Source organism: Daldinia loculata (genome assembly GCF_022478755.1).
Source record: "Daldinia loculata strain CBS 113971 unplaced genomic scaffold F4817scaffold_24, whole genome shotgun sequence".
Lineage (NCBI taxonomy): Eukaryota > Fungi > Ascomycota > Sordariomycetes > Xylariales > Hypoxylaceae > Daldinia > Daldinia loculata.
Genome location: NW_026054878.1, coordinates 57,816 through 82,262, shown reverse-complemented (window position 1 = coordinate 82,262; position 24,447 = coordinate 57,816). Strand labels below are relative to the sequence as shown.

Here is a 24,447-nt window from a genome sequence, read left to right as displayed (position 1 = left end):
GATCTAACAGCACCCCAAACATGACGGATCAAATCCACTCAGAGCCTAGTCAGGAGACAAAAGACGTACCAGGCGTCACTGGATCTCTTGCTAGCCTTAACACTCACCTTGCCCATCATTTAGATAAGTTAAAGTCCCTTGGTCCTTCTTTAACAGAGGCTCTTCACCATGATCACCTTCTTCCCGATCGAGAAGACTTGAGGCTGGCCGCTCGAGCCATTGACCTCCTACATGAACTACGAATGCTTCTCGAACCCCCAGTACTCATCCTGGCAGACCACTTCTTGGGTATATATACTTTCCACCATCTGCTACATCATATGCTTATAAATTGCAGGTTATGTCAGGTCCAAATGTCTTGCGACGGTGGTGGAGAGAGGCATCGCAGACGAGTTGGAGAAAGGCCCGAGGACACTTAACCAGCTTGCAAGAGCAACACACGCACGCGAAGATAGGCTTGTTCAAGTTATGCGCATGCTTTATAGCGAAGGCATATTTGCCTTCGATAGCTCTACCGGCTGCTACTCGAACAATGCTGCTTCTTCACTTGTGAGATCACATCACTGGACTCAATGGCATAATTGGGCGACCCTGTACGGAAATCAATTCTACGATATCGCCCGGGGCATTCCGAGTTCTGTTAAGGAAGATGCAATCAGGACAGCAGCCCAAATTCATTTTGACACCGATAAGGACATGTTTCACTTCTTCCGCGAGCAGGGCTGGTTACCGGAGTTGCATCGCACCCTTAGCGGAGGTGCCTCAGCTCAGATGCCCGGAATCCTTGAAGACTATCCATGGTATGAGGTTGCCGAGACTCTCGTCATGGACGTTGGGGGTGGTGGCGGGGGGTTCATGGCCGGCTTGTTGCGTAAATATCCAACAATGCAGGGCGGAATTTTCGATCTCGCTCCAGTCATTAATCACGTTCGCCCCTTTTTCCATCAAGGCGGTCAATATTCGGATATCGGAGACCGTGTCAGCGGAAACCTTGTTACGGGAGACTTTTTCAAGTCTGTTCCAATATGTTCGATATACACTATGAAGTGGTGCCTCCACGATTGGGATGACAACCAAGCCACGGCGATTCTCAGAAATATCCGAGAAAGCATCGTACTAGAGCCCGGTAGCAGATTGATTATCCTAGAATCGGTTGTATCCTCTGAACATTCCAATCGATTGAGCTTATATGGGGATATAAATATGATGATGACTGCCGGTGGTCGAGAGAGAACGATAGAGCAGTGGGAGAACCTGGCTCGGGTCTCCGGATGGAGACTAGATAAAGTCTGGGATCTAAGGAGGGCTTGGGTAAAGGCCATCGATTTCAGGCCCGCTTTCAAAGATGGTAAAGTCGAATATTAAGTATACCTAGTTAAGGCAACTTTGATTTTTAACGTATGCTCACTCTACTCAAAGTTGGCCGTTCAGTTCCCTCGCTCTAGGTGCATCGTACATTGGGTTCGTAGTGGTGCTTACCCCATATGACCTTGCTAGTTACGACCTCGTTTTGACCTCGTTTTTAGGAAGAAAGGATGGCTGAATAAAGCGAAGGGATATTGTCAAAGATGCCTACCTAGGTACCTATGTAGGTAGTTAGTTTGGGTTTGGGCGGCAGATTGGTGGTTTTCCCTCTGCGTTTATGCCTAAGTGGGTGAATTTGAGGCAGTCTCGTAGGGAACTCATCTTAGAATTAAGATACCTAGCCGTACTAGATCAGTATTAACTTCCCCTAAAAAGATTAAAACTCACGCCCGCGAAATTCCCCTGAAAACGTATAGGTAAAACGCTCCAAGGTATTAACACCGCTTATATTTGTCATAACCAAATTCCAAATTCTAAACCAATGTACAAACATTAAACGCATATATATCCTCCCTACGGAGCTTCATTCCTCTTCATGTCTAGGCAGATGCACATTGCGACAACGATAGCCATGTCGACGTTCGGCGCGATAGTAACGTTATAAGTCTGCTGGTCGGCTAGGAACTCCCGCGCATTCCAGCGATCACGGTAAACGGACGCGACGGTTTGGCCGGTGGCCTTGTCCGTAATATCGGCTGTCGTATCGGTCCAGTCACCCTTCATCACTAGCTCCTCCTGCTGACCAGAGGCCGAAGTAAATGTACCAATAAACTTAGAGCCGCCCACTATAATGTCTCATGTTAATTGTCTAATGTCATCCTGGTATCCTAGTAGCAGACAGGGATGGTACGGTTGACCAGATAAGGTATTATGCCAAAATGAAAAAAATCCGTAAGCTTAGCTTAAAAGAGTAGTTAGCTATAAGTTAGCGCAATTAGCTCGAATTATTATAGTATTTTATATTTTTATATGGGAAAAAAAGATTATTTTTTTTAAATATATACATTATAATGTTATATATAATATGTTTTAAAAAAATATGTTTATTTTAATTTTTATTTATTTATATATTTAAATAATTTTATAATTATAATAATTATAATATTATAATTAATATTATTTTATAACTTTAATTAAAACGAAAATAATTATTTAAGTTATATATTTATATAATATATTATTATTAAAATATTTAAAATATTTTAAAAATAATTATTTTAAAAAATATTAATTAAATAATTTTATATAATATAACTTTTTAATTGGCCAATTAATTAACATATATTAAAAATTATTTAAAAAAACTTTGTTTTTAATTTTTTTATTTTAAAATAATTATATGTAACCGTTTAATTTTTAATTAATATATGTAACCAAATAAAAGTAATATATATAAATAATTATTATATCGTTATTTAAATTAAATTAAATTAAATATAAAACTGTAATAAAAATGTGGTGTAAAAATAAAAATAAAGATAAAAATAAAAATATTATTAAATAAACGGTGTAAAATTTAATTAATATATAAAAAAACGCGCATTTTAAAAAAAGTAAAAAACTGTTTTATATTTAAATACCTATTATTTTAAAGACTTATAATTTGTACGTATACGTGATATTTTTTAAAATAATTGTTTTTAAAAAATTTTAAATATTTTAATAATAATATATTATATAAATATATAATTTAAATAATTATTTTCGTTTTAATTAAAGTTATAAAATAATACCAATTATAATGTTATAATTATTAAAATTATAAAGTTATTTAAATTTATAAATATCGGTAATAATTAAAAATTAAATTAATAATTAAATCTTTTAATTTAATTGGTTAATTTTTTATATTATATTAATTAAATCAATATTTTTATAATAATAAACCGTAATAAAGCTTAAAAATATACATTTAATATTTTTTAAATTGTGGCAAGTGATCTTTTATTAACTTTAGTTTAATATGCGATTATTTTTTTTATTTTGGCATAGTACCTTATCTGGTCAACCGTAGATGGCGTCAGAATGGCAAACTTACACCTAAATTTACTCCTCACTTCGAAGATCTCGTCGCCATTGGAATTTTCGGCGTAGTACGTCGTGTGTATGCTCAAGTGCTTCTTGCGGATACAGAACAGGAAGTTTCCGCTTGTATCTGTGATGTTCATGCGGCTGGAGAACGAGAGGGACTCGCCCTTTACTTTGAAGATGGGCTGACCGTTCGGGAGGCTGACGTCGAAGCTGTTTCCCGATAGCGACAAGCATTTTTCTTTTAGAATTAACGTTTCGGATTGCCTAGCGAAGAAATGCGGAACTATGCCTATCTGTCGAGGAAAGGGAGGTAGTTGCGGTGGGTTTCCCATTTTGAGGTTTGATTGGAAAGTCGATGAAGTTTGAGTTGAGGAGATTGGGACTGGTTGGCTAGGCCTGGATTGAGAACAAAGAGGATGAATCTAGACTATATCATAAAATACGTCCATGGGAGGTATATAAGCTTTTATACCCTTAGTAAGGTGGCAGGATAGCTATTAATTTCTTAATTTCTAATACGCCGTATAAGTCCTATGTGATGATGATCCATGGTCAATCACCTCTGAAGATAGCTATGAGCTACGTCGGTCCACCAATTGGTAGTTTGAATTAATACCACAGCCCTTGTCGATCCGCTGTACGGCTGAGCTGCCTGCTAAGCTGTCCCACTTTCACAAAAACGCATCTGAGCTCAGCAAGGCGGTTGGGATCAGCATGCTAATGGTCATTTTCCGCTAGAGATTTCCTTATTGGGTAGTTCTCTAAGATGCCCTGCATGTGTAGCTCAGCTCTATGTAGTACTACAGCTATAAATTTCGTGTTTATATTCGTATTGGTATACCGGTTAAAGTACTATACTTGCCAAGGACAAGACCCCGGTTTTAGTCAAGTTATCAATGACTGAAGCATCAGAAATTCGTTTGGAATTCGGTGTCACTAAGTGATCACTAAGTGAGGGGCGAGGAGGATTTTCGATAGCGCCAATAGAATAAAAGTTGGATTAGATTTCAAGATGAGGCCAGCCTCATTCTTTTCATTCCCCGGCTTCTAGAAGAAATAACAGACAAAAAGGTACTTTAGAAGTCCTTCATCTCGCAAAGAATATTAATCCAGCATCGCCAGAACCTGAATTTTAGGTTGGATAGCCATACTCCAGTCACTACAAGATCCGGTTGTTGGCAAATGGACTTAGCCTGTGCGTTATGAAATTCATGCATGGTATTTTACTTTTCGTGTTGCCGCTTTTAATCGCCCATTCTTATGTTGAGCAATTAAGATGTTTTTACCCGAATAGAACATTGTTTAAGGATGTAGGCTTTATGCGCTTATTGCTTGCCGTCAAATCACCATTGAGAGTGTCAATTATTCTTATAAACGACCTTGCTCCCCTTTCCTTAAGAGTGATGCTAAATGCACCTTAGTTTTTTTGAGCAAGTAGCATCACCTGCTAGAAATGGTTTAACACTTCTTAGTACCTATGCTTTTACTTATAATAACCTCACAATATCCTATTAAAATTTAAATTCCTTTGCGATATTATGGAACGTAATACAATAGAAAGTAATATCTGAAGCCCGATTATTTTTCCAATATTTATTGACGAAATTACGTATAAGTTATATTAAAGAAGCTAGAAGGTTGCAGTCGTAGGCTGCTAGTATTAATGCAGCTGGATAACTCCCCCCACCCCCCCCCTTTTATATATATATATATATATATATATATTATTGGTCTCGTTGATTTATTTCCTACCGGTACTACCCATTTTTTGAAGGACAAACTTCTGAGAAGGCTCCGTCTTCCACGTCTCGGCTCGAAGTTTTAGAAATGAACTTGGGAAGCAGACCCTTCATACTGGGGCTATTTCATTACAGCTCGTTATATAGGAGGGATCCCGTGCCTGGGGTTGAGTGTTAGGTGTTGTTGTTATAAGATAGCTCTAGTTCAACCTTGGCCTTTAGTCGACATCGAACTGAGTAAGTTTCCAAATTCCGAATAGAGCCCCAATCACCCCTTCCGTCTTGACCAGTCTCCTCTTCTTCTCAAACCAGTCCTTAATCCTCAGCCAGGAATCGTCCTCGCAACTTGCCCAGACTCCGATCGCGTGTGTAGTACTACGCATGTATGAAAGCGTATATACAGTACGTCCAATCCCTTGACACGTGATATACGGCAATTGCACCAGCCTTGATCGCCTTATTATAATATTGGAGACGTAATCGGCGACGGGCGGCTTAAGGAATACACCAACCGGTAGAAAATGAGGCTCGTATGTGTCAGACTTATCGTTGAGTTCAGTAAAGTGATATTCCTCGTAAATCTGCACCATACTGTAGTTCCCGGCGGAAAGGGTTTGGTGGGTTTGTAGTCTCCAATATTGATCTAGAGCGTTATCAGGCATCGAAAGACGAGATCTGAATTCATGCCTGCTGCTTAGTGGAGGGGCTGCGATGCCGAGGGACCTCTTGAATGGTTGGGCCTCAAAGTCGGTAGAAGCTTTGTGATCGGTAAAACAGGTCGTTATTGTTTTCTCCTGGGAGGCCTTCTTTGCTTGTCGCGTATTACGCCGGCACTGACAGGCATGGCGCTTCAGCTTCGCCATACATGTATAACAGAGTGCATCCAATTCCCTGCAACTATCGCACGGTACGTCGTAGATAGAGCAGGTACGCAGGTGGTCCACGACGTTTGAATCCTCCTGATCAACATCATAATCCCAGCCGAAGGTATCGTAATATAATTCGTCCATGATGTAGTTTCAGCTGGCGATAGTGTATAGGCAGTAATACTAGGGTGCTACTGGTGGTTGTAGGTGGTAGGTGTCGTGGCGGGTAGTACTGAAATAGTGGTTGAGAAGTTAGGGGACAGCGAAGGACTAGGGGCAAGTATTTTATAAAGTCCCGTTGCTTTACACTTGTTGATTGAGGAAAGCAAGATGGGGTTGATTGCACGCCGATAATAGTTTGAGAAGCCTTAGAATTGTAGACAGATGATTGCGGAGCTTTAAATATGTCAGGTAAGTATCGGAAACAGGTAATATACTTTGTTCTATGCTTAAGCAACTGTTTTACATGGCTTCGAAGTTTAAGTTAAAAAATACCCTGTAACACAACGAGTTGTGTTAATTGGAAAGCTTTGCCGGCGAAGCTTTTTAATTAAATACGTTAAAAATTAAAACCGATAGTTTAAAAGTTGTTTATAAACTTAAACTATGTTATATTTATGGTTTATAATACTTTAACATGTAAATAAGTTTAAATATAACTTGTTTATAAAAAGAATTTTTATTATAATTTAAATTAATTAAAGTTAATTTAAAGTTAATAAATCATTTTTCGTTTATAATTTTATATTTACGTTTTAAAATGTTTATATTTATAAATATATTATAATAAATAAAATTATTTTTAATTTTATTATTATTTTTTTTATTATAATGTTTTTAATGTTTATATAAATGTTATATACGTTATAATTATAACATATATTTTTTTTATAAAATTTTTTTTTAAAATATTTGTTAATGTATAAAATAAAATAACGGTGTATATTAAATAAAAAAAAAAAACATAATATAAAATGAAATTATTGCAATAATTGTTATTATAATGATTGTTTAATGTTATTGTTATATTAATTGATTAATGTTGTAAAAATTACGAATTATGTGTGTGGGTTATTTTAGGTTATTTTAGTAAATTTAAATTAAAATTTGTTAAATTAACGGGTTGCGTTTACCATAAACGCCACGTAACGCCTGGCCCGTGTCATTGTATTTATGGATTTAAAGTTTAAAAAAGTAATATAAAACTAAAGTTTTAACAAATTTTAGTTTAAAACATGTTTAATATATTTAACCATAATTAAAATAATCTTTTTAAAAATTAAACTTTATATTTACGATAATTTAATATTTAATAATAACGTACGAAATAACTTTTATTTTTATGATTTAAAGTTAATATTTTACTTTTTTTACTTTTTTATTTTTTTTATATATTCGTACGGTATTACGTTATAATATCGTAAGTTTTAACGTTTAAAAACATGTAAAAATGTTATATTAATATTTACATTTACGCGTTTATACTTATAACCACGTGTTTATATTTATAATTACGTTTAAAATATTTTTTATTTTTATAATTTAAAGTTTTTAATTTAATTGTTTAAACTTTTTAATTATTTTACATACTTGTATAATATTACGTTATAATGTTATAAACTTTAACGTAATATATTTTTAAAAATGTTACGACCGGTGTTATAACCGGTATTATAACCGATATTACGGTTAATTATTATTTTAAAAAACTTAAAACACGTATATTTATTATTAATAAAGTTAATAAATGTTTTAAATTAATTAAAACTTATTTTAAACGTATTAATATTATTGTTTTTAATATTATTTTAATATTATATTTTTAATATTAAATAATTAATTATGGTAAAAATCGTTTAAATTATTTTAAATTAAAAATTTAAAATTGTTTTTAAAATTATGTTAAAATTATAATTAATTAAAAAGTTTTATAGTTAAAAAAAATATAACCGTATAAACGATTTTAAATTTATGGTTTAAATTTATTAAAATAAATTTTAAATAACTTTAAACCAAAAATTTAAATTAATTTAAAAAGTTATACTTTTTTAACCATATCATTTTTTAATTAATCATAACTTTAAAACAATTTTTAAAATAATATTAAATTTTTAATTTAAAGTTTTATTAAAATTTATTTTTTTAAAAATTAAATTTATAATATAAAAAATTATTAAAATTATTATTATAATTATTATAATATTAACGCGTTTTTATTAATTTTATTATTAAATTTATCGATTAAACATACGTATTTTAAATTAAAATTAATTATAATATTAACCGTAATATCGGTTATATTAATTATATTAATTATATCGGTCGTAACGCATTAATTATAACGTATTAATTATAACGCATTAATTATAATACGCGTTATAACACGCGTTAAAACATAATATTTAAAAAAATAAAATTATATAAATATATAAAAAAAAAGTTTAAATAATAATATTATTAAATTAAAGTTAAAATAAAAAATATTTTATACGTGGTATTATGTTATTAATTAATTTATTAATTATATTATTAATTATGTTAATTTTTTTTTATTTTTTTATTAAATGTTTTTTTTAACGTTAAAGTTTAATATATAATAACGTAACGTTATATAAATATAAAAAAAAACTAAAAAAATAAAAAAAAATTAATAATAATATTAAATTATTAAAAAAAAAGCTTTTTTATACGTTATTATAATTTATTAAATTATTAAAAACGTTATTTTTTATTTTTTATTAACAATTTTATACCAAATGTTTTTTACAAATTTAAAGTAATTTTAAACTTAAATTTGTAAAACGCTTTACTTGTAACCCACAAATATAATTACATAAGCCATGCGTTACGTGGCGTTTATAACGTTAATAAACGTGGGTAAACGTAACCCGTTTATAAAACGAATTTAAGTTTAAAGTCATTTAAAATAATGTGTAAATGTTATTTAAAAAAAATTACCTTTTATGTAAAAAATAATCACGTGTTGCCACGTGATTATCCTTACGTAATAATATCCCATTAATATTATTAAAAATGTTATAATTTTTTCATTAAATGCGTTATAATTATAAAATATTTTAATGGATAATATTATTATAAATAATTATAAATAATTTAAAAAACACCGTTTTTATAATTTTTTAATTTTAAAAAATCGTTAATAATTTTTTTTAAAATTTATTAAATGTTTAAAAAAATATTTTAAAACATTTTACAAATTAAATTATAATAAAAATAAATTAATTAATACATTTAAACACATTGTTAATATTTATATTTATTTTTTATAATTTTTCTTATGTTTAAATTTATAAATAATTTTTTAAGTTTTAAATTTTAAATATAACGTAATAATGTTTAATAAATTATATTTTTTAATTAACCGCATTTAAAAATCTCGGGTAAACTTTAATTAATAAAGTAAATGTAAACTCGTAAAGTTTTATTAACGTTAAAATTTAATCTTTTTACAGACCGAATTTAACTTAAAAAAGCAAGCTTTCCAATAAATAAAGTTAAACATCTGTTAATGGGTACAAGGACCAGTACGGAGTGACGTGGAGGTGTTTGTGCCTTGCCACTTTAAATATTCCTGAAGACGATAAGTGACGGCCGGACCTAGCAGGCGCTAGTTGGAGTGTATATAAAAGGGGCTCCGCCCCCAGATAGCTGTAGGAAGGGCAAGCGTTACTGTTTATCCTATCTATCCCTATATGTATAGTCGATATACAGCGAGCCAGTTGCTTTTATCTCTCTGTTCATAAAGATCCTGACAATCTCATTATACGTAAGTATCCCCGACTAACTGCTGACTAAATTTGACTATGCCAATCCATCCCACCTACATCTATGTCCACTTTAGCCCATAACTACCGCTCTCAACGAGACCTAAACTATAATCAAAACACCAAGACCAATCATGCCCCCAAGCCGCTCAACAGAGAATCACTCTCATTTCCTCACGACAGCTCCCGGACCTTGTCGAGGAAGGGCCTTTGTCGACAAGCTGCAGTGCAGCTATAGATGTAGAGAATCTGGACATGGATGATGTTGTCATGGCGGTATATAGGGTGTGTCAGGATTCTAGATGAGACATCTAGAACAAAGGACATGTTCAGTATGTATAGACATAGATCCCCGTAGTTAGGTTAGAGTCCCTCGCGGAACAACGAAGTTGTTACCATACTGTTTAGTTCCACCTCGTGACAGGGTGTATGGTGTTCTATTTTCTGATGAACATGTCTCTAGGAGGGGGTTCCATTTTTGGTCTGTTGGAAATGCAGAGCAGACAGGCACCTGAGTTAGGAGGGGGTTCCGCTTTGGGTCTCTAAGGAGGGGTTCCGCCGCCGTCAAGGCGAAGAGGAACGAAAATGCGCCTATCCCGGTTAAGGTATTGAGATGGGTGGTAGCGGTGGTAGAGATGGAGCGGAACGTCTTGGTTGCGGTCGAGACGGATGGGAGCTCGAGGAGAGCACGAACGCAAAGAGGAACGAAGCCGCGGCTATCCCGGTCAAGGCATTGAGATGGCCGTCTATATGAGGAGAGTTTAGTCCTTAGAGAAGCTAGAATCGGCTGTCAGGCAGCTTACCTGGAAGTAAATTCTCGCCCTTAAACTCTCATCCTAGTACGACGCTATCCGACTAGTTTAATATGTAAGCCGAACACAGGGGACATGGGCAATGAGAAACGACGACAACCCACGCTTCTATCATGTACTTCACACCAAAACCCTCTTGTGGCCTATATCGTCAGTCGAGATTGAACTGTCGTGATAAAGTGATAGGGTATTGTATCATACCAGCGAGAATTCGAATGTCGACTCAAATTGTGACGGCAGGGAGGGCTGAATGAGTTAGGAGGGGGTTCCTCGGCGGGCCAAAAGGTACCGAGGTTGTCAAAAAGGTCGGGCGTGCCATCCTCATCGCCCCTTGTTAGCCCCACCCCTCTGAAGGGTGAGGACAGACGAAGAGGTCCCTGGTAGTATGCTGCAGAGCCAGCGAAACAAGGTGGGACTGAGTAGCTCAGCTGCCCGACCGGCCATTGCGATTAAGCTATATCTCGGTTAGAATTGGAAGTAAAATGACATATGACAGCAACATAGACATGTTCAACGGTGGGCTGCGGTAAGGAGTAGCATTAAGGAAATACTTACATTTTCTTCATGGTGTGACCCACGGAAACTCGAAATCGACCAGTCTTCCACCATTGCTTCACCGACTCCTGCAAACAATCTATAACGGCACCGACTCCGGCAGACCCGACCGGGCGGAGACCAGCAGTAAAAAATATGTTGAAAAACATATTGTCGCTTTGTTTCGCTTTTTATAATAATAAAACCTGAAAATAACATCAAAGAAAGGCCCGGGGGGGGGCGAAGGGGGGGAGGTTATAAGGATTCGGGTTAAAGAGAGAAAAGAGGAAAAGATCGAATTCGGGGACCTCGCAAACTATTTCACTTTCGCATGGCCGAAGGTCCTTCCGTCTCATTATAGCCTTCTCCTATGCTCCTACCTCTAAGGACTGCCTAGAAACCGAGTAAATTACATCACAAAAGCTATCTATCGTTCTGCGCCACTCACATTATATCCACAATAATGGGGGATGGCGTAGACCTTAGAAAATAAGGTATCCCCTCACGTATATAAGGTAAGATCAGGTCTTCCATTACTAAGTAATCTTGCATTATTTTTGAAACCCTAGGTACCTAGGGTAAATATAGGGTGATATAATAAAGCAAGTTAACCCGCCAGCATTATGCCGTGCAGCTGGTGGCCGTCCTCCAGGAATTGGCCGCACCCGGCCCATGCCCTCGAGGGCCGTATCGACCGCGATTCGCAGCAGCTCGCGCAAGGCGACGGTGTTACAGTTGGGGAAGCGGCCGTCGACGCCGTTGCGCTGCTCCGCCACCCGGACGTCGGGTTCTTCCGGGCGTGCGTGCGGCCTTCTCCAGGGACCTCGTGCTCGGCGCTCTACCAATACGCCGCCGTCGTGTCCATCATCATCATCTCTGTTGTTTCCGTTTCCCTCTCCGAGATAGATATCAGGAAATAAAGACACCGCCGGCGACGACAGCGGTAATGGTAATGGCACAAGTGTCGCGGCCCTCACACCACTGTAATCATAACCACCCTCCTCGTCGCCTCCAACATAACCGGGATAATGGTCCGGCCGCCAAGGCAGCTCCGCCGGATCTTCCGGCAGGTAATTTCGTAGTATGCGACGGGTGTTCTGCTTAGTGTGCATGTAAACGAGCGTTGAGGTTATCATGATACATATTAGGTACCTAGTTACCTCTAATCGAATACTTCCCATTGTGATTCCTAGAATAGTGGTGACATCGTTGTTAAGTTGACTATTTAGGATTACAGGATTAGGATCTAGCTATGTTTATATATGCATAGAATGCAGGCAGCAATTGCCTGAATCGTTGTTGCCTGGGATCCACACCATTTAGGACAATTTGAAAAACCCATCTTTAAGGTTAAGCAGAGGGAAGGATTTACTTACAGAGAGATCTGGCCAATCGGCACAATCATGAGATCGAAGAATGCGGATAAGAAGTCAGAGTCCAATCAGGGCTTTAATCGGGGTTGAAAAAATCCCAATGGATACTACGTGCTGATCGGTACAAGGTTTCTATTAATATTCTCTATTCTCCAAGACGTTGGCGTCCGGTAGTAACTTGTACCCCTCACTCACATCCCAGCTTCCCGCGGTCATGGAACAATCAACTCGAAAGGCCCTTCCGAGCTTGAGCCACGGCATTGGATCTTACAGAAGCCGTAGAGCTATTATCTTGGCCGTTTCATTATTCAATTTGGCATGTCTATTACGCACATGGATATTCCAAAACGTAAAGTCAGGACTGGATATAGCTCAGGTGCAGAGATGCGCCATCGATAATCTCCAAGCCGACCTATCTTTTCTCGACGGGACATCGCCGATAAGCAAATACGAGTTCATAGAAAGAAGAGATCGTCTCGCACGAGCTTTAGTCGCATCTAATGTCGATGCTTTTGTTCTCGAGCCAGGCTATACCTTCCAGTAAGCCTATACGAATCCTCAACACCTTACTCATAGTTATTCACGTGTTTTCACCTGACCTAACATTAATGGCCTGCTAGATACTACGGAAACACCTCACAAAGTGATTGGGAGCCCTGGGAGCCCGAAGAAAGACCGTTCTTGATGATAATCTTACCCGTAAGCTCTGAGTCCGGGGCAGTTTCTGCCAAGACGGCTTTTCTCGCTCCACATTTTGAGGAAGGCCGAGTCCGCATGCTCGGGATTCCCTCCCGAGAGCCTGAATTGGACATTGTAACTTGGGAGGAACACTGGGATCCTTACGGCACCCTGCGACAGTCTCATCTGTTCGCTGATACTGGCATGCATGAGCATGGGAGGAAACCTAGACTCATAATAGATGAAGAATTGCGGGATTTCATTGCTCGCGGACTTGCAAATGCTGGATTCGAGACGTTCGGATTAAGCGCCGAAGTCGAATTAGTGAGACAGCTGAAAAGCTCCGCCGAGGTAGAATTGCTCCGCGCTGTGAACACAGGGACTGTGGCGGCCGTAAGGGCGATGCGTCCATGCCTCGTGGCAGATTTGACCGAAGACGAGGTACGAAATATTCTTGATGCATCGCTGCTCTCGGTGGGTTTTACCCTCTTCTTCAACATTGTGCTCTTCGAAGAAGATGGCGCCTTGCCTCACGGTGGCTTTGTCGTTGGCCAAAAGAAATTAAGCCATGAGACAATGGTTGTGATCGATGTCGGGTAAGCACACTTGCAAAATTCTAGACGTATCTCTAAACTCCTTCTAGGGCGCATTACTTGGGATACTCTTCCGATATCTGCCGCAGCTTTTTCATAGACTCAGCAGCAGAAAGGGGCAAAACATACTATAGCTTAATTTCACCTCTCCTTATGACGATGGACCTGCTGCCTAGGTCCATCCAAGTTCCTAGAGGGGACCCTAAGCTGCATGCAGAAAAGTTGAAAGTATGGAATATTGTACTAGAGGCCCAGACGGCTGCATCTAGGGAGTTTAAAGCGAATAATACCGCGGCGAGTGTCGACCTTGCTGCCCGTAAGATCATTGAAAATGCAGGATATGGTCATGCCTTTACGCATCGGCTGGGTCACGGAATTGGAATTAAGGGTATGTACTTCTTAAACTTATTATACCTAGCAGGTCGGTCTTTTGATATCACTCACTCACTTCTCCCTAGCCCACGAGTCACCATACTTGAATAAGTGGAATACAAAAAGTATCCTCCAACCTGGGATGACTTTTACAAACGAACCTGGGATATATCTGGAAGGTAAATTTGGTGTTCGTCACGAAGATATCTATCTTGTAAAAGAACACGGTGATGCCGAGCTATTAACAGGGCGGAGGGCTACGGGTCCCTATGACCCTTGAGAAGTATGACATGGCGAAGGCCCTTAATTCCAGATTCCCGCTTGTTACAAACAAGACTACCTAGGTACCATTGATCTTATTACGAGAGAGTTCGAACTCCCTATCGGGTTTGACCACGTCAGTACCCGAGATGAGTATACGGCGGAGGCAACGATTCACTCACGGGCCCGATAAATGAGGAACTATTAAGACAGTAGAAAACGATACTAATTGTATTTATGGCGTCGTATGATTACCTTTAGTAGGCTAGGTACTTAGATACTCATACAAATTTGACTGAATTAACTCAACGTGATTGTATTTATCTGCGATTGTGGATCCCGCTACAGTGACTCAGGCACTGAATCTATTCAATGATTCATTGAGGCATGATTCAGGCAGTTACTGCATACCTATAGAAACAATAGCTAGATCCTAAATCCTGTAGTTAATCCTAAATAATAAACTTAACAACGATGTCACCACTATTCTAGGATTCACACGATTAGAGCTCTTCCGACTCTTTCTGGCCATCATTTTAACGTCTGTGGATAGGAAAACCTCAATTTCAATAGGCTGACACTAAAACAAACAATCATAGTGGAGTGCATATCTAAGATATTCCTACACATTCACTACTAGCCATATATCGTTACGTACTAGATCTAACTCACGATCCATTCATGATAAAGTTCTACCTTATCACCGCGACAAAAAAACATCGGACGGTACTAAGTACTACTACACCCCTTGTTGAAATGAGTGGTCAAGGGACTAATTTCAAGTACAATAGAATGTATATATAAGGACATCCCTCCTCACTCATAGAGTAAGTCAACCTAATACATCTCATATACTACCGATCTTTCGGCATCTCAAATATCTAGATGTAAATCGATCAAAATGAATTGGTGATAGACTACACGAGATGTCTTTTGAAGTCATGCTGGAAATATCTTGAAACCATCAGCGTGAATGCAGCTCACCGACTCGCTCTAAAACTAATACATATATAAAGCCAGTCCCCAAGGTCTCCTATTTCCTTTTCGATTTCCTCTAACAATAAACCAATCATCTCACAGAACAACACAACTCTTCCTCGACATATAACCCACAGCAGAAATGAATTCTGTATCGCTTGTAGCACTTGGCCATGCCATCATGAACAAAGTCCCGGAGATCGAGTCCTGGGTTCGCGGGCTTGACGTCGAGCATAGAAAGCTCTCTGATGATAACAAAAGAAAGCTTCAGGAGTGGCTCGACTGGGTCTATCACAGAAACAACGAACTTCGTTTAGCGGCTCTCCAGGACCCTAATGATACTATCATCAGGGAAGGTCCAAAGAAGTTGGACAAACTTGAATGCCTTATCAGAAGCGAGCTGAAGAAAAACGACGATTTGAACGCGGGAGGGCGGAACTAATATGGGCCGAGGAATAGTCGATCATCAGCGACATGGGGCAGGAGCTTGATTGCATATCAAATTTAGCCTGGATGTAAGCTTTTTTCGGGCACCTCGTAGGTCATCTAGATCTACGCCTTAGGGTTTGCGGTGGATTTCCTGTTGTTCGAGGGTACACTATACATCGTTCCTGTCTAGTCATCTTAGACTGAGGGAAGATTTTATTACCTGCCTATGTCAGGTAACGTTCGTAAGAGGTAGCCCTGAGAACTTTGCAGCCTTATGCTATAGTCGTTGAATTATTAATATTATTTATCTTCACCAACACTCCTTTCTTGGCCACGTAGCTCAGGTATACACGAGATGATGTTTCGAATAAGTAGAAGGAATGTTTTCAATCTAGGACCGGCTCGGATACTTGAAGAAGTGTTCGAAAGGACATACCATACCATGGTAAGCTTTGTTGAGTTGTTTGCTAACAGTATCTGAGCCCATTGTTAAGTAAAATGCACCTAGATAAGCCGCTAGTTTATCTACCGAGGTATCTAAATGTAAATATTGAAATGCTGATACTTTTATATTGTTTATTCGCTATTGGTGTTTCTTATTTGGTTATTGTTGATTTTGCCTAGGTTGCAACTGCGTCTAGCTTTACGACAATACATTCAAGCTACCTACCTGTACTCATCGGAATGTCTTAAGCGTATACGATTGCGACTAATTTGTGGCTTATATAAACACGACTTTAATCCGTAATGCTCGCTACATTGAATATGGTGAAGGGCTAACGCAACAAGACATCAATGATATCTAATGATGGCCATTACCATGCCTAATCCTTCATATAGTCGTAGATCATAGTATTTTAAGGAGGCGAATAAAAGTATAGAGCTAAGAAGCGCGATGCCTTAAACCCATATAACCTACTCTAAAAGCTGAGACAGCGAAGCACATGATACCGTCCAATCATATAAGACTAGAATCCTACTTACTCTGAATTTAATATGCTTGGCTACAACATATTGCCTATTTACTGTATACCTAGTTTGCATGTTGTTTTATCTTGGAAGGTTGATAATTCAAGGCCGCGGGGACAATTTATAACATACGATACACGCATTATCCGGCTAACTGAGAGAAGTCGCCGGAATACGTTTCCACTATTACACTAATGAAATGTATCGCCATATCGGTGTAAAACATCTCACATAGCACCGATCGGTATGTATAGGTACACATCGTGAGAGATCTGCCTCTTGGATATAAAGATTTTCTTAATTTAATAATATTAACTTTTTTATATAAGAGATGTTTAATCATAGGTAGATGGACGGATCTTGATAACGTCTTAAACGAGTGTAGCGAGACCTTCCATCTTTTGCCTAGCCCCGGGGTTTGACTGGGATCTGACCGCATATCGCCAAGGATCGTCACTCATTATCTCGGCTGCTCGGGTGGCGTGTCTGCATGTCCGGGGTTAATAATACGACGCTATCTCTCTTGTCCTGCCTAAAGCAATAATAACGACAACGGAGACTAGATATTGCACAATGCCAAGCGGGCCTCCAATTACCCTCTCAAATATGGGCGTGTCGCCCTATTTTTGGATTGTGTAGGTGACTCCTGTTTACTGGAATCCCCTCTAGAGGCGCATTTTCTCATCGTTACCATGGTTCGTTGCGGTGCTGTCGCGGGCCTACTGGCCCTTGTCTCTTCCGTTGAGGCAATTCAGAGACACCCCTTGCCAATTAGCGAACTTGCGAAGCAGGTATGTGAACATAACTTCATTCGAATGCAAACAGATACACCATGCCTTCTACCATTTGCCATCAATATACCATGTAAATAACTAGATAATCATGAGACTAACTCATCCAATTGCGGCAGGTCCAACGTAGAGACGCGTACGTCGGTCTCAGCGCCAGAGAGCTTGACCTCCAAGCCATTTATCCCGAGTACAATCTCTCGACCCCGATTGACCATTTCCACAACGATTCCTCTTACGAGCCGCACTCCAATGGCACGTTCAATTTGCGGTACTGGTTCGACACGCAATACTATAAGCCAGGGGGTCCGGTGATTGTGCTCTCGGGAGGAGAGACGGATGGAGCTGATCGCCTACCCTTTCTGCAGAAAGGCATCGTTTACCAGCTTGCGAAAGCGACCGGCGGAGTAGGGGTCATTCTCGAACATAGATACTATGGGAAAAGCATTCCCGTACCGGACTTCAGCACCGAGAACCTGCGCTTCCTTACTACCGACCAGGCCCTGGCTGATACTGCTTACTTTGCTAAGAATGTCAAATTCGCCGGCTTGGAGAACGTGGATCTGAGTCCTGAGAAGACACCTTGGATTGCCTACGGCGGCAGTTATGCCGGTGCTTTTGTCGCGTTCTTGCGAGTCGTATACCCGGATGTCTATTATGGCACTATCTCGTCGTCTGGCGTCCCCCAGGCTATTTGGGATTACTGGCAATATTTCGAGGCTGCCGCTGTTTATGGGCCGCCGGCATGCGTCGAAACCACCCAAAAGCTAACGCATATTGTGGACAATATACTTATTGGTAAAAAGGGCTCTGACTATGTTGGGCAGCTTAAAGCAGCTTTTGGTCTACCCAATGTAACGCGCGACGGCGACTTCGCCAGTGCTATCAATGGCGGCATCTATGGGCTGCAGAGTCTAAACTGGGATCCTTCGCAGAGCAGCGATAGTTTCTTTGTCTACTGCGACAAGGTCTCATCGGATGACGTGCTGTATCCTGCAACAGAAACACGCAGGGCATCTGTTGAAGAGTTGATTAAAATCGGCGGCTACGAAGACGAGGTAGAAACTCTTGCAAACCGATTCTTGAATTACGTTGGCTACGTGAACCAAACTTCAGTTGCAAGATGTTCCGGTGACCAGGATGCATGCTTCACTACTTACGACCCGGAATTTTACGCTCGTGATGATCTTTCCCAAACCTGGAGGTTATGGCAATACCAAGTTTGCACTCAGTAAGTCTCAAGCCACTGATTCACAATATGGTCTCAAGTACTCACCAGATATTTAGATGGGGTTATCTTCAAACCGGAAGTGGTGTCCCTGAGGACCAACTCCCTCTTATCTCACGTACCATTGACGTGGACTACTCGGCTCTGATTTGCCGAGAGGCTTTCAATTTGACTAAGCCAGCCGACGTGGAGTACATCAATAAGCTCGGCGGATTCAACATCAGCTATCCCAGACTTGCTTTCATCGATGGCGAGTGGGATCCGTGGAGAGCGGCAGGTGTTCATGCCATTGGTCTTCCCGAACGACCCAACACGCTAGACGAGCCCTATATCCTAATCGATGTAAGTTCGCTATTGCTTTTTCTATATCCCGTACTAACAGTTTATTAGCGGGCGGTCCACCACTGGGATGAGAACGGCCTATTCCCTAACGAAACGACAGCGGACCTACCGCCAGCGCCGGTTGCGGACGCCCAGAAGCAGATCGCGACATTTGTGCAGAAATGGGTGCAAGAATTCAAGGGTAAATACTAGCAGCAGGTGCCTGTACTTGCACTCGTCAACCACGGGAAGCTGACGGGAGTAGCAGGTGTTGTAACGGAGTCTGATGAACTATGACATAGCTATCAAATATAATAGCAATATGCAGTAGACTCAGTGTAATGCCGAACTTGAGCTCATTTATTTCTGCATGATTAACAGCCATAACCACTAAGCTGCAGGGGTTGCTTGATGCACGAAGCACCTATCATAATAAGGTCCGGTATGCTAACTGAGCGGCACGTAAGTGATTCAGTACCATTTCCAGATAGCGTTAGGGTGACTCAGTATATGTATCACTTCGGGTAAGTTTTAAATCTTAACTTCGAGGTTAATAGCTTGTACGAATATTCACATAGTCATGCCTGGAGGTGACTATAATTTAGACATTGTTATAATATCAACTTAATCATTAATCAGAATACCTAGACTGAGCTCTTCCGGTAACCTGGACTCCGTGCAGAAGCAAGCTATCCGGAAGCCGAAGGATGAAATCCATTTTCGGATTATGTAAATTCTAACTAAGAGTGATCAGATTGATGGGTTGAGGTGAGATGTGCCGCATTAAGGGATAGGCTAAAGCATTCGCAAATCGCGATTGACTGACACCTATTAGTCTTGGCGGGCAGGGTATATCACAGCCCCTTACTTGATCATTCCTAACTAGTAGTTATTTGTAATGGGATAAAGTTTATTTTGGTATCGAGAAACAAGAAACAAGATGATTAGGTATCTTGTCTGTGCCAACTCGCTGAGACACACCGCCCCCCGCCAACACAATTATTTGCGGATCTATCAACCCGTCAAGCAAGGCTTTGCTAAGGATTGTTTCTGTGTTAATAATGAACTACGCTAGTTCGTAAACCTATCGAATCAATAACTCTAACAACCATGCGAGGATTTTCCACTTCTAACAATATATGCTCAATTCTGTTTAATGCATGTTTAAAGGTATATACAATGCGTGTCCTCGTTAGTTCGGCTAGCCCTGTTTCCAAAGCCGTTGTCTCGATACCACCGCCATAGTGTATGCTGTCGCAAATGTGTTCAAGCCTAAAGCGTTTTCGCAATACCCCCATGATATCTGCAGTAACCGTGATGGTAAGGGATATCGTGAACGATGACCATAACTCCAATAAATGAAACCCTATTAAACCCCCAAAATTTCCAAGCAATGCGTTTCCAGTCTAGTGAATGTTATTTAGTAAATGTTATTCCTGAGGTTTTTAAACCCTCGTGATGATTCTTCCGTAAGGAACACCTCCGCGCTCGTAGACAGCCATGATGTTGTTGGCTCCTCTCTGGAAGGTACCTGGCCAGTATGAGCTGTCCTCCGAGATGTGGAGTGTCTGGCTGGTCCACTTGAGGTTACCGTTGTTAAGCTCCGAAGAAAAGATCATCTTGATATCGGCCTTGTTAGCCCAATCCAGCTTGTCGGCAGGCAGGTCCTCGTCGGTCATGAAGACCACAGCAAGACCTTTCCCAAGAGTAGCGATCTGCGGCGCCCCGGCGTTGTGCTTATTAGGTCGGTAGATGACGTTTCGCTTGCTCCATGTGTTACCGTCGTCGTACGAAAGCACGGTTGCGAGGTGGAAGTTCGGGCCGTCCTTGACTTCGAAAACCATTACTAGAGCATCTTGGCCATTGGCGTCTTTGATAGAAGCAATTCCCTGCATACCGTCTCGGAATTGCTGATCCGAGCTGTGTAACCTCAGGTTAACCGGCGTAGACCATGTCGCTCCGTGATCGTACGACAGAGTGCGGAATGTCTCCTGGTTGGTCTGACTTAGCTCGCCGGAGTAAGTCAGCTGGAGCGCGCCGTCCTTTCCGATCCGGATGAAGGGCTCCCATAGTCCGTTGTAGCCCGATGCGTTAGCGGGTTGTTGGGCGGCATGAGCCAAGAAAACCCACGTGCGACCGCCGTCATTACTTTTACAGACGGTGATACGGAAATACGTAAAGTGACCTTTAGCATCCTTGTCGTGGTTACGGAAGGCTGCAAGGACAGTTCCGGACGGAAGTTGAATCAGAAATGCGTTATCCAAGTCCCCGGGGCCCTGGGCGATACTGCCGATTACGTTGAATGTGGCGCCGTTGTCATCGCTCCTGGCAACTCTAATAGTTCGTACGCCATTGGCGCTGTAAGCTGATGCCGAGAGGATGCCGCTGTCCGCGAGCCTAGTAAGGCGAGGGTATGTCCCTCCGGGGGACAGCCGGCTTTCCCTATCGCCAAGAGAGAAGGAAGCACCGATCTCGTTAAAAGCTACCGTGGTGTCTCGGTACGTGAGGTGAAGTTTGTTCCTGATCGACCTCCATCTGAAGGCTTCCCTTAGCTCGCCCCTAGGCCCTACTGCCCTCGTTTCGTGAAGGGGATGAGCAGGGTGGAGAGGCCTAGCTAAACCAAGGGAGATAAAGCTGAGGCAGTGAAGTAATATGAAAATGAGTGACATGTTGGCAGTTCGTCGAGGCATTGCCGGTATAGTGAGGAGATGGCCTGGTAAGTTCTCGTTGTTGTTCCAAGGGAACCTATAAAGAAGTTGAACGGAGGGAGAGAGCCTTCTTATATAAAACTACAACAAAGACGTGCTCGTCAGTTGTACATGGGTAGTAGGCCGTGACAAGTCTTGACATAGACTAGCACACACATCCGTCCAGTGAATTTCCGACTGTGCCTTACTTACACCTCACAGCAACACAGAGTCACATGGCAGGTCGATGTCCATAATTTCAGGAAGGGGTGACGGCGGATCTCTTGACCCAAGCAATGGCTTACTTGCAGAGTCCTGGGGGAGTCCTGGGGGAGTCATGTGTTTTTGGGCGCATCGTATAATGGTCTGCCACGAATATCACGGACACTTCTGATTGGCGCGTGATGCGGTAAGGGGTGCCAAGGAGGTCGTAGTGCTTCAACATCGCGGTATAAGAAACTATAAGTTTAACGCCGGCCTATTGTCTAGCCAAGAGTTGCCGTGTAACCTGCAGTGATCTATAATACGTATATGATATGAGATTTTGTGATGGTTTTAGCGGATTTAACCCGGATCCGGTTAGACATTTGGTCAAGTTTATGTTGTTGATGCTTCTTTCTCGGCCTGATCCGGTGATTTTCCTTGCTTAATAAAATGGGTCGGACTGGAACATGTGTTGCTTGTTTCGAGCCTTAGTCCAGAATAACTTGCATAGTTAGATCTGGAGTACAGCTGCTAGCTACTTCACCCTACCACCACCACCATGCCCAGTCCAAACCCCTTAAGGGAATAGGATCTAAAGAATCCGAAACATTCACCAAATAGTTGACCTGCCTCGTCAAGATCAACATAGGCTAGATATATTAAACAAGTCATTTTATCTATTAGTTAACTAAGGTTATCTAGTAATTAATTCTAAGGCTAGCACTACAGGTAAGATTCCCCTCGACGGACCGTACTTGTGGCGCTGCTGACGTTGGACCGACTAGAAAACGAACTGTAAAGGGATTCGTTGTAAGTGTTGCACAGCATGCAGGCTAAGAAAACTTGGGATACATTAGCGCGCCAGTATGGGATCAGGACATGATCTTAGGGATAATCTCGACAATTTGAAATGATTTCAATTACGTGAACAGCTTTTGACGATCTTATAAATGAGTAATGTTGTTGATAAGATCCTTATGCGAATTGGTGATTTTTTTGAATTGGATACGATTATAGAAAAATACATCGTATTCAAAAGGACAAGGTCACGAAGTTCCGAGATTGTATGTAAAATACAAGGGTTTTAAGAAATAAGATACTTACTTTTTTGGGATAGTCACGTACCTCCGACATGGTCCCAGAGATCATTTCGAAATCTTGAAATTATGTCGATATAAGGATATATTTATTTAATAAAAAGGTCAAAAACATATAAGCGCATATATCTACTTACATATAGTACCATATTATTATTACGAATAGTTGAAAATACAGATATATTACTTGTTATAGTTGAGGCTCGAATTACAGGCTTACGATTACAATTACAATTACAATTACGATGTTACGTCTTTTACGATTGAGCTAAGTCTTACGTTGCTACGATTTTACGGGAAACAATAGCTGGCCTGTTGTTGCAGTATATAAGGCCGCAATAAGGGCAAGGCAGTTGCAACTGGAGATATAAGGTGGCAATAGCCTCAAGGCTAAAATCATCCCCGAGATCGTTTTGAAAGGCTGAGATCGTTTCGGAAGGCTGAAATGATCTTGGAAGGCTGAGATTATGTCGAATTTAACACGATCCTTATGACTATTTTAAACATGAGGCTATTTTCATTAAACATCGTCACGGAGACTCGAGATAATTCTGTATGCAGTATTATCCTGGTGACGATGTCGGGATATTGTAATAATATTTACATTTTTAAAATAATCTTATAAAGAGATATAATCCCTGAGATCATGTCCGCCTCCCACCCTGGCGCGGTAATGTAGAAACAGCGGAGAGGAACGCGGGAAACAGTGGAGCCTTACAAGTTAGGTACTTGGGTACAGATTCGAATGTTGGGTTCCAATTCACGTTTCTAGAAAAATTCTTAATTTAGCTTGGTTACATACGACAGCCCAGGGGAAGTGCCGGCGTACCTGTAAATTGTACATGTATTGATTGTACCGGGACCTTAGACGCACCTGCAACTCTGCGAGGAATCCGAGGGACCCGACGACTGACTGGGCACTTGTACCTTGCCTACCTAGTAAGCACCTACCTATTGGAACCTAAGGTAATATGACAGTTATGAAAAAACAACATTAGTGCATATCCTGGTTTCTATCCCATGCGACCCGCCAGGCTGGATCTGTTTGAGAATATTAACGAAACGGGCGAAATTCGGACGCTAAGGCGAACCGGCGCAAACGCCAACGTTGCACGACGTCTTCACCTACTATCATGTACGCGCCTCTAGTGACAGTCTAAATACGATCCGGAACTATCATTTAACTATTATATCACTATCGCACAGCGTTTACGTTGTCCTACTCTCACAACAAATTCATGCCGGTCATGCCGGGCAAACTTGTTACGCCGGAGCAGTGCAACTGTGTTAGTCGGACCATGGTTAACAGATGCCAGTAATCTGGATCCTGCATCTGA

General features: G+C 40.3%; 8 protein-coding genes across 8 annotated transcripts; 4 read left to right on the top strand and 4 right to left on the bottom strand.

The window, feature by feature from the left end:
- Positions 1–20: 20 nt before the first annotated feature.
- Positions 21–1,365, top strand: F4817DRAFT_358666 (S-adenosyl-L-methionine-dependent methyltransferase; the record flags this gene model as incomplete). The annotated part of the gene is made up of 2 exons (XM_049306057.1): positions 21–288; positions 338–1,365. The coding sequence occupies 2 exons, from the start codon at positions 21–23 to the stop codon at positions 1,363–1,365; spliced, it is 1,296 nt and encodes a 431-aa protein (XP_049159060.1).
- A 513-nt stretch (positions 1,366–1,878) lies between these two features.
- F4817DRAFT_315802 (DUF567-domain-containing protein) lies at positions 1,879–3,728 on the bottom strand (the record flags this gene model as incomplete). Its single annotated transcript, XM_049300589.1, has 2 exons — positions 1,879–2,150; positions 3,404–3,728. The coding sequence occupies 2 exons, from the start codon at positions 3,726–3,728 to the stop codon at positions 1,879–1,881; spliced, it is 597 nt and encodes a 198-aa protein (XP_049159059.1).
- Positions 3,729–5,090: 1,362 nt separating this feature from the next.
- On the bottom strand, positions 5,091–6,514 carry F4817DRAFT_337266 (uncharacterized protein). The gene has a single exon (XM_049303264.1). It carries the CDS (start codon positions 6,143–6,145, stop codon positions 5,354–5,356), a length of 792 nt encoding a protein of 263 aa, XP_049159058.1. The 5' UTR covers positions 6,146–6,514; the 3' UTR covers positions 5,091–5,353.
- Positions 6,515–10,144: 3,630 nt separating this feature from the next.
- Positions 10,145–12,268, bottom strand: F4817DRAFT_315800 (uncharacterized protein; the record flags this gene model as incomplete). Its single annotated transcript, XM_049300588.1, has 2 exons — positions 10,145–10,532; positions 11,745–12,268. 2 exons carry the CDS (start codon positions 12,266–12,268, stop codon positions 10,145–10,147), a joined length of 912 nt encoding a protein of 303 aa, XP_049159057.1.
- A 373-nt stretch (positions 12,269–12,641) lies between these two features.
- F4817DRAFT_337258 (Prolidase/Aminopeptidase P-like protein) lies at positions 12,642–14,718 on the top strand. Its single transcript, XM_049303263.1, has 4 exons — positions 12,642–13,045; positions 13,126–13,779; positions 13,827–14,164; positions 14,235–14,718. Exons 1-4 carry the CDS (start codon positions 12,720–12,722, stop codon positions 14,426–14,428), a joined length of 1,512 nt encoding a protein of 503 aa, XP_049159056.1. The 5' UTR covers positions 12,642–12,719; the 3' UTR covers positions 14,429–14,718.
- Positions 14,719–15,431: 713 nt separating this feature from the next.
- On the top strand, positions 15,432–15,829 carry F4817DRAFT_365286 (uncharacterized protein; the record flags this gene model as incomplete). Its single annotated transcript, XM_049306851.1, has 1 exon — positions 15,432–15,829. The coding sequence occupies exon 1, from the start codon at positions 15,530–15,532 to the stop codon at positions 15,827–15,829; it is 300 nt and encodes a 99-aa protein (XP_049159055.1). The 5' UTR covers positions 15,432–15,529.
- A 1,648-nt stretch (positions 15,830–17,477) lies between these two features.
- F4817DRAFT_358664 (peptidase S28) lies at positions 17,478–19,335 on the top strand (the record flags this gene model as incomplete). The annotated part of the gene is made up of 4 exons (XM_049306056.1): positions 17,478–17,576; positions 17,696–18,804; positions 18,861–19,143; positions 19,192–19,335. The coding sequence occupies 4 exons, from the start codon at positions 17,478–17,480 to the stop codon at positions 19,333–19,335; spliced, it is 1,635 nt and encodes a 544-aa protein (XP_049159054.1).
- A 772-nt stretch (positions 19,336–20,107) lies between these two features.
- On the bottom strand, positions 20,108–22,225 carry F4817DRAFT_337234 (glycoside hydrolase family 93 protein). Its single transcript, XM_049303262.1, has one exon. It carries the CDS (start codon positions 21,810–21,812, stop codon positions 20,568–20,570), a length of 1,245 nt encoding a protein of 414 aa, XP_049159053.1. The 5' UTR covers positions 21,813–22,225; the 3' UTR covers positions 20,108–20,567.
- Positions 22,226–24,447: the final 2,222 nt, after the last annotated feature.

Bases quoted from the DNA above. Each gene is read 5' to 3' on its own strand.
- F4817DRAFT_337266 (XM_049303264.1), bottom strand. From the start codon at position 6,145: ATGGACGAATTATATTACGATACCTTCGGCTGGGATTATGATGTTGAT.
- F4817DRAFT_337258 (XM_049303263.1), top strand. From the start codon at position 12,720: ATGGAACAATCAACTCGAAAGGCCCTTCCGAGCTTGAGCCACGGCATT. The intron at 13,046-13,125 runs GTAAGCCTATAC...ATGGCCTGCTAG, and splicing joins GAGCCAGGCTATACCTTCCA to ATACTACGGAAACACCTCAC. The intron at 13,780-13,826 runs GTAAGCACACTT...AACTCCTTCTAG, and splicing joins ATGGTTGTGATCGATGTCGG to GGCGCATTACTTGGGATACT.
- F4817DRAFT_337234 (XM_049303262.1), bottom strand. From the start codon at position 21,812: ATGCCTCGACGAACTGCCAACATGTCACTCATTTTCATATTACTTCAC.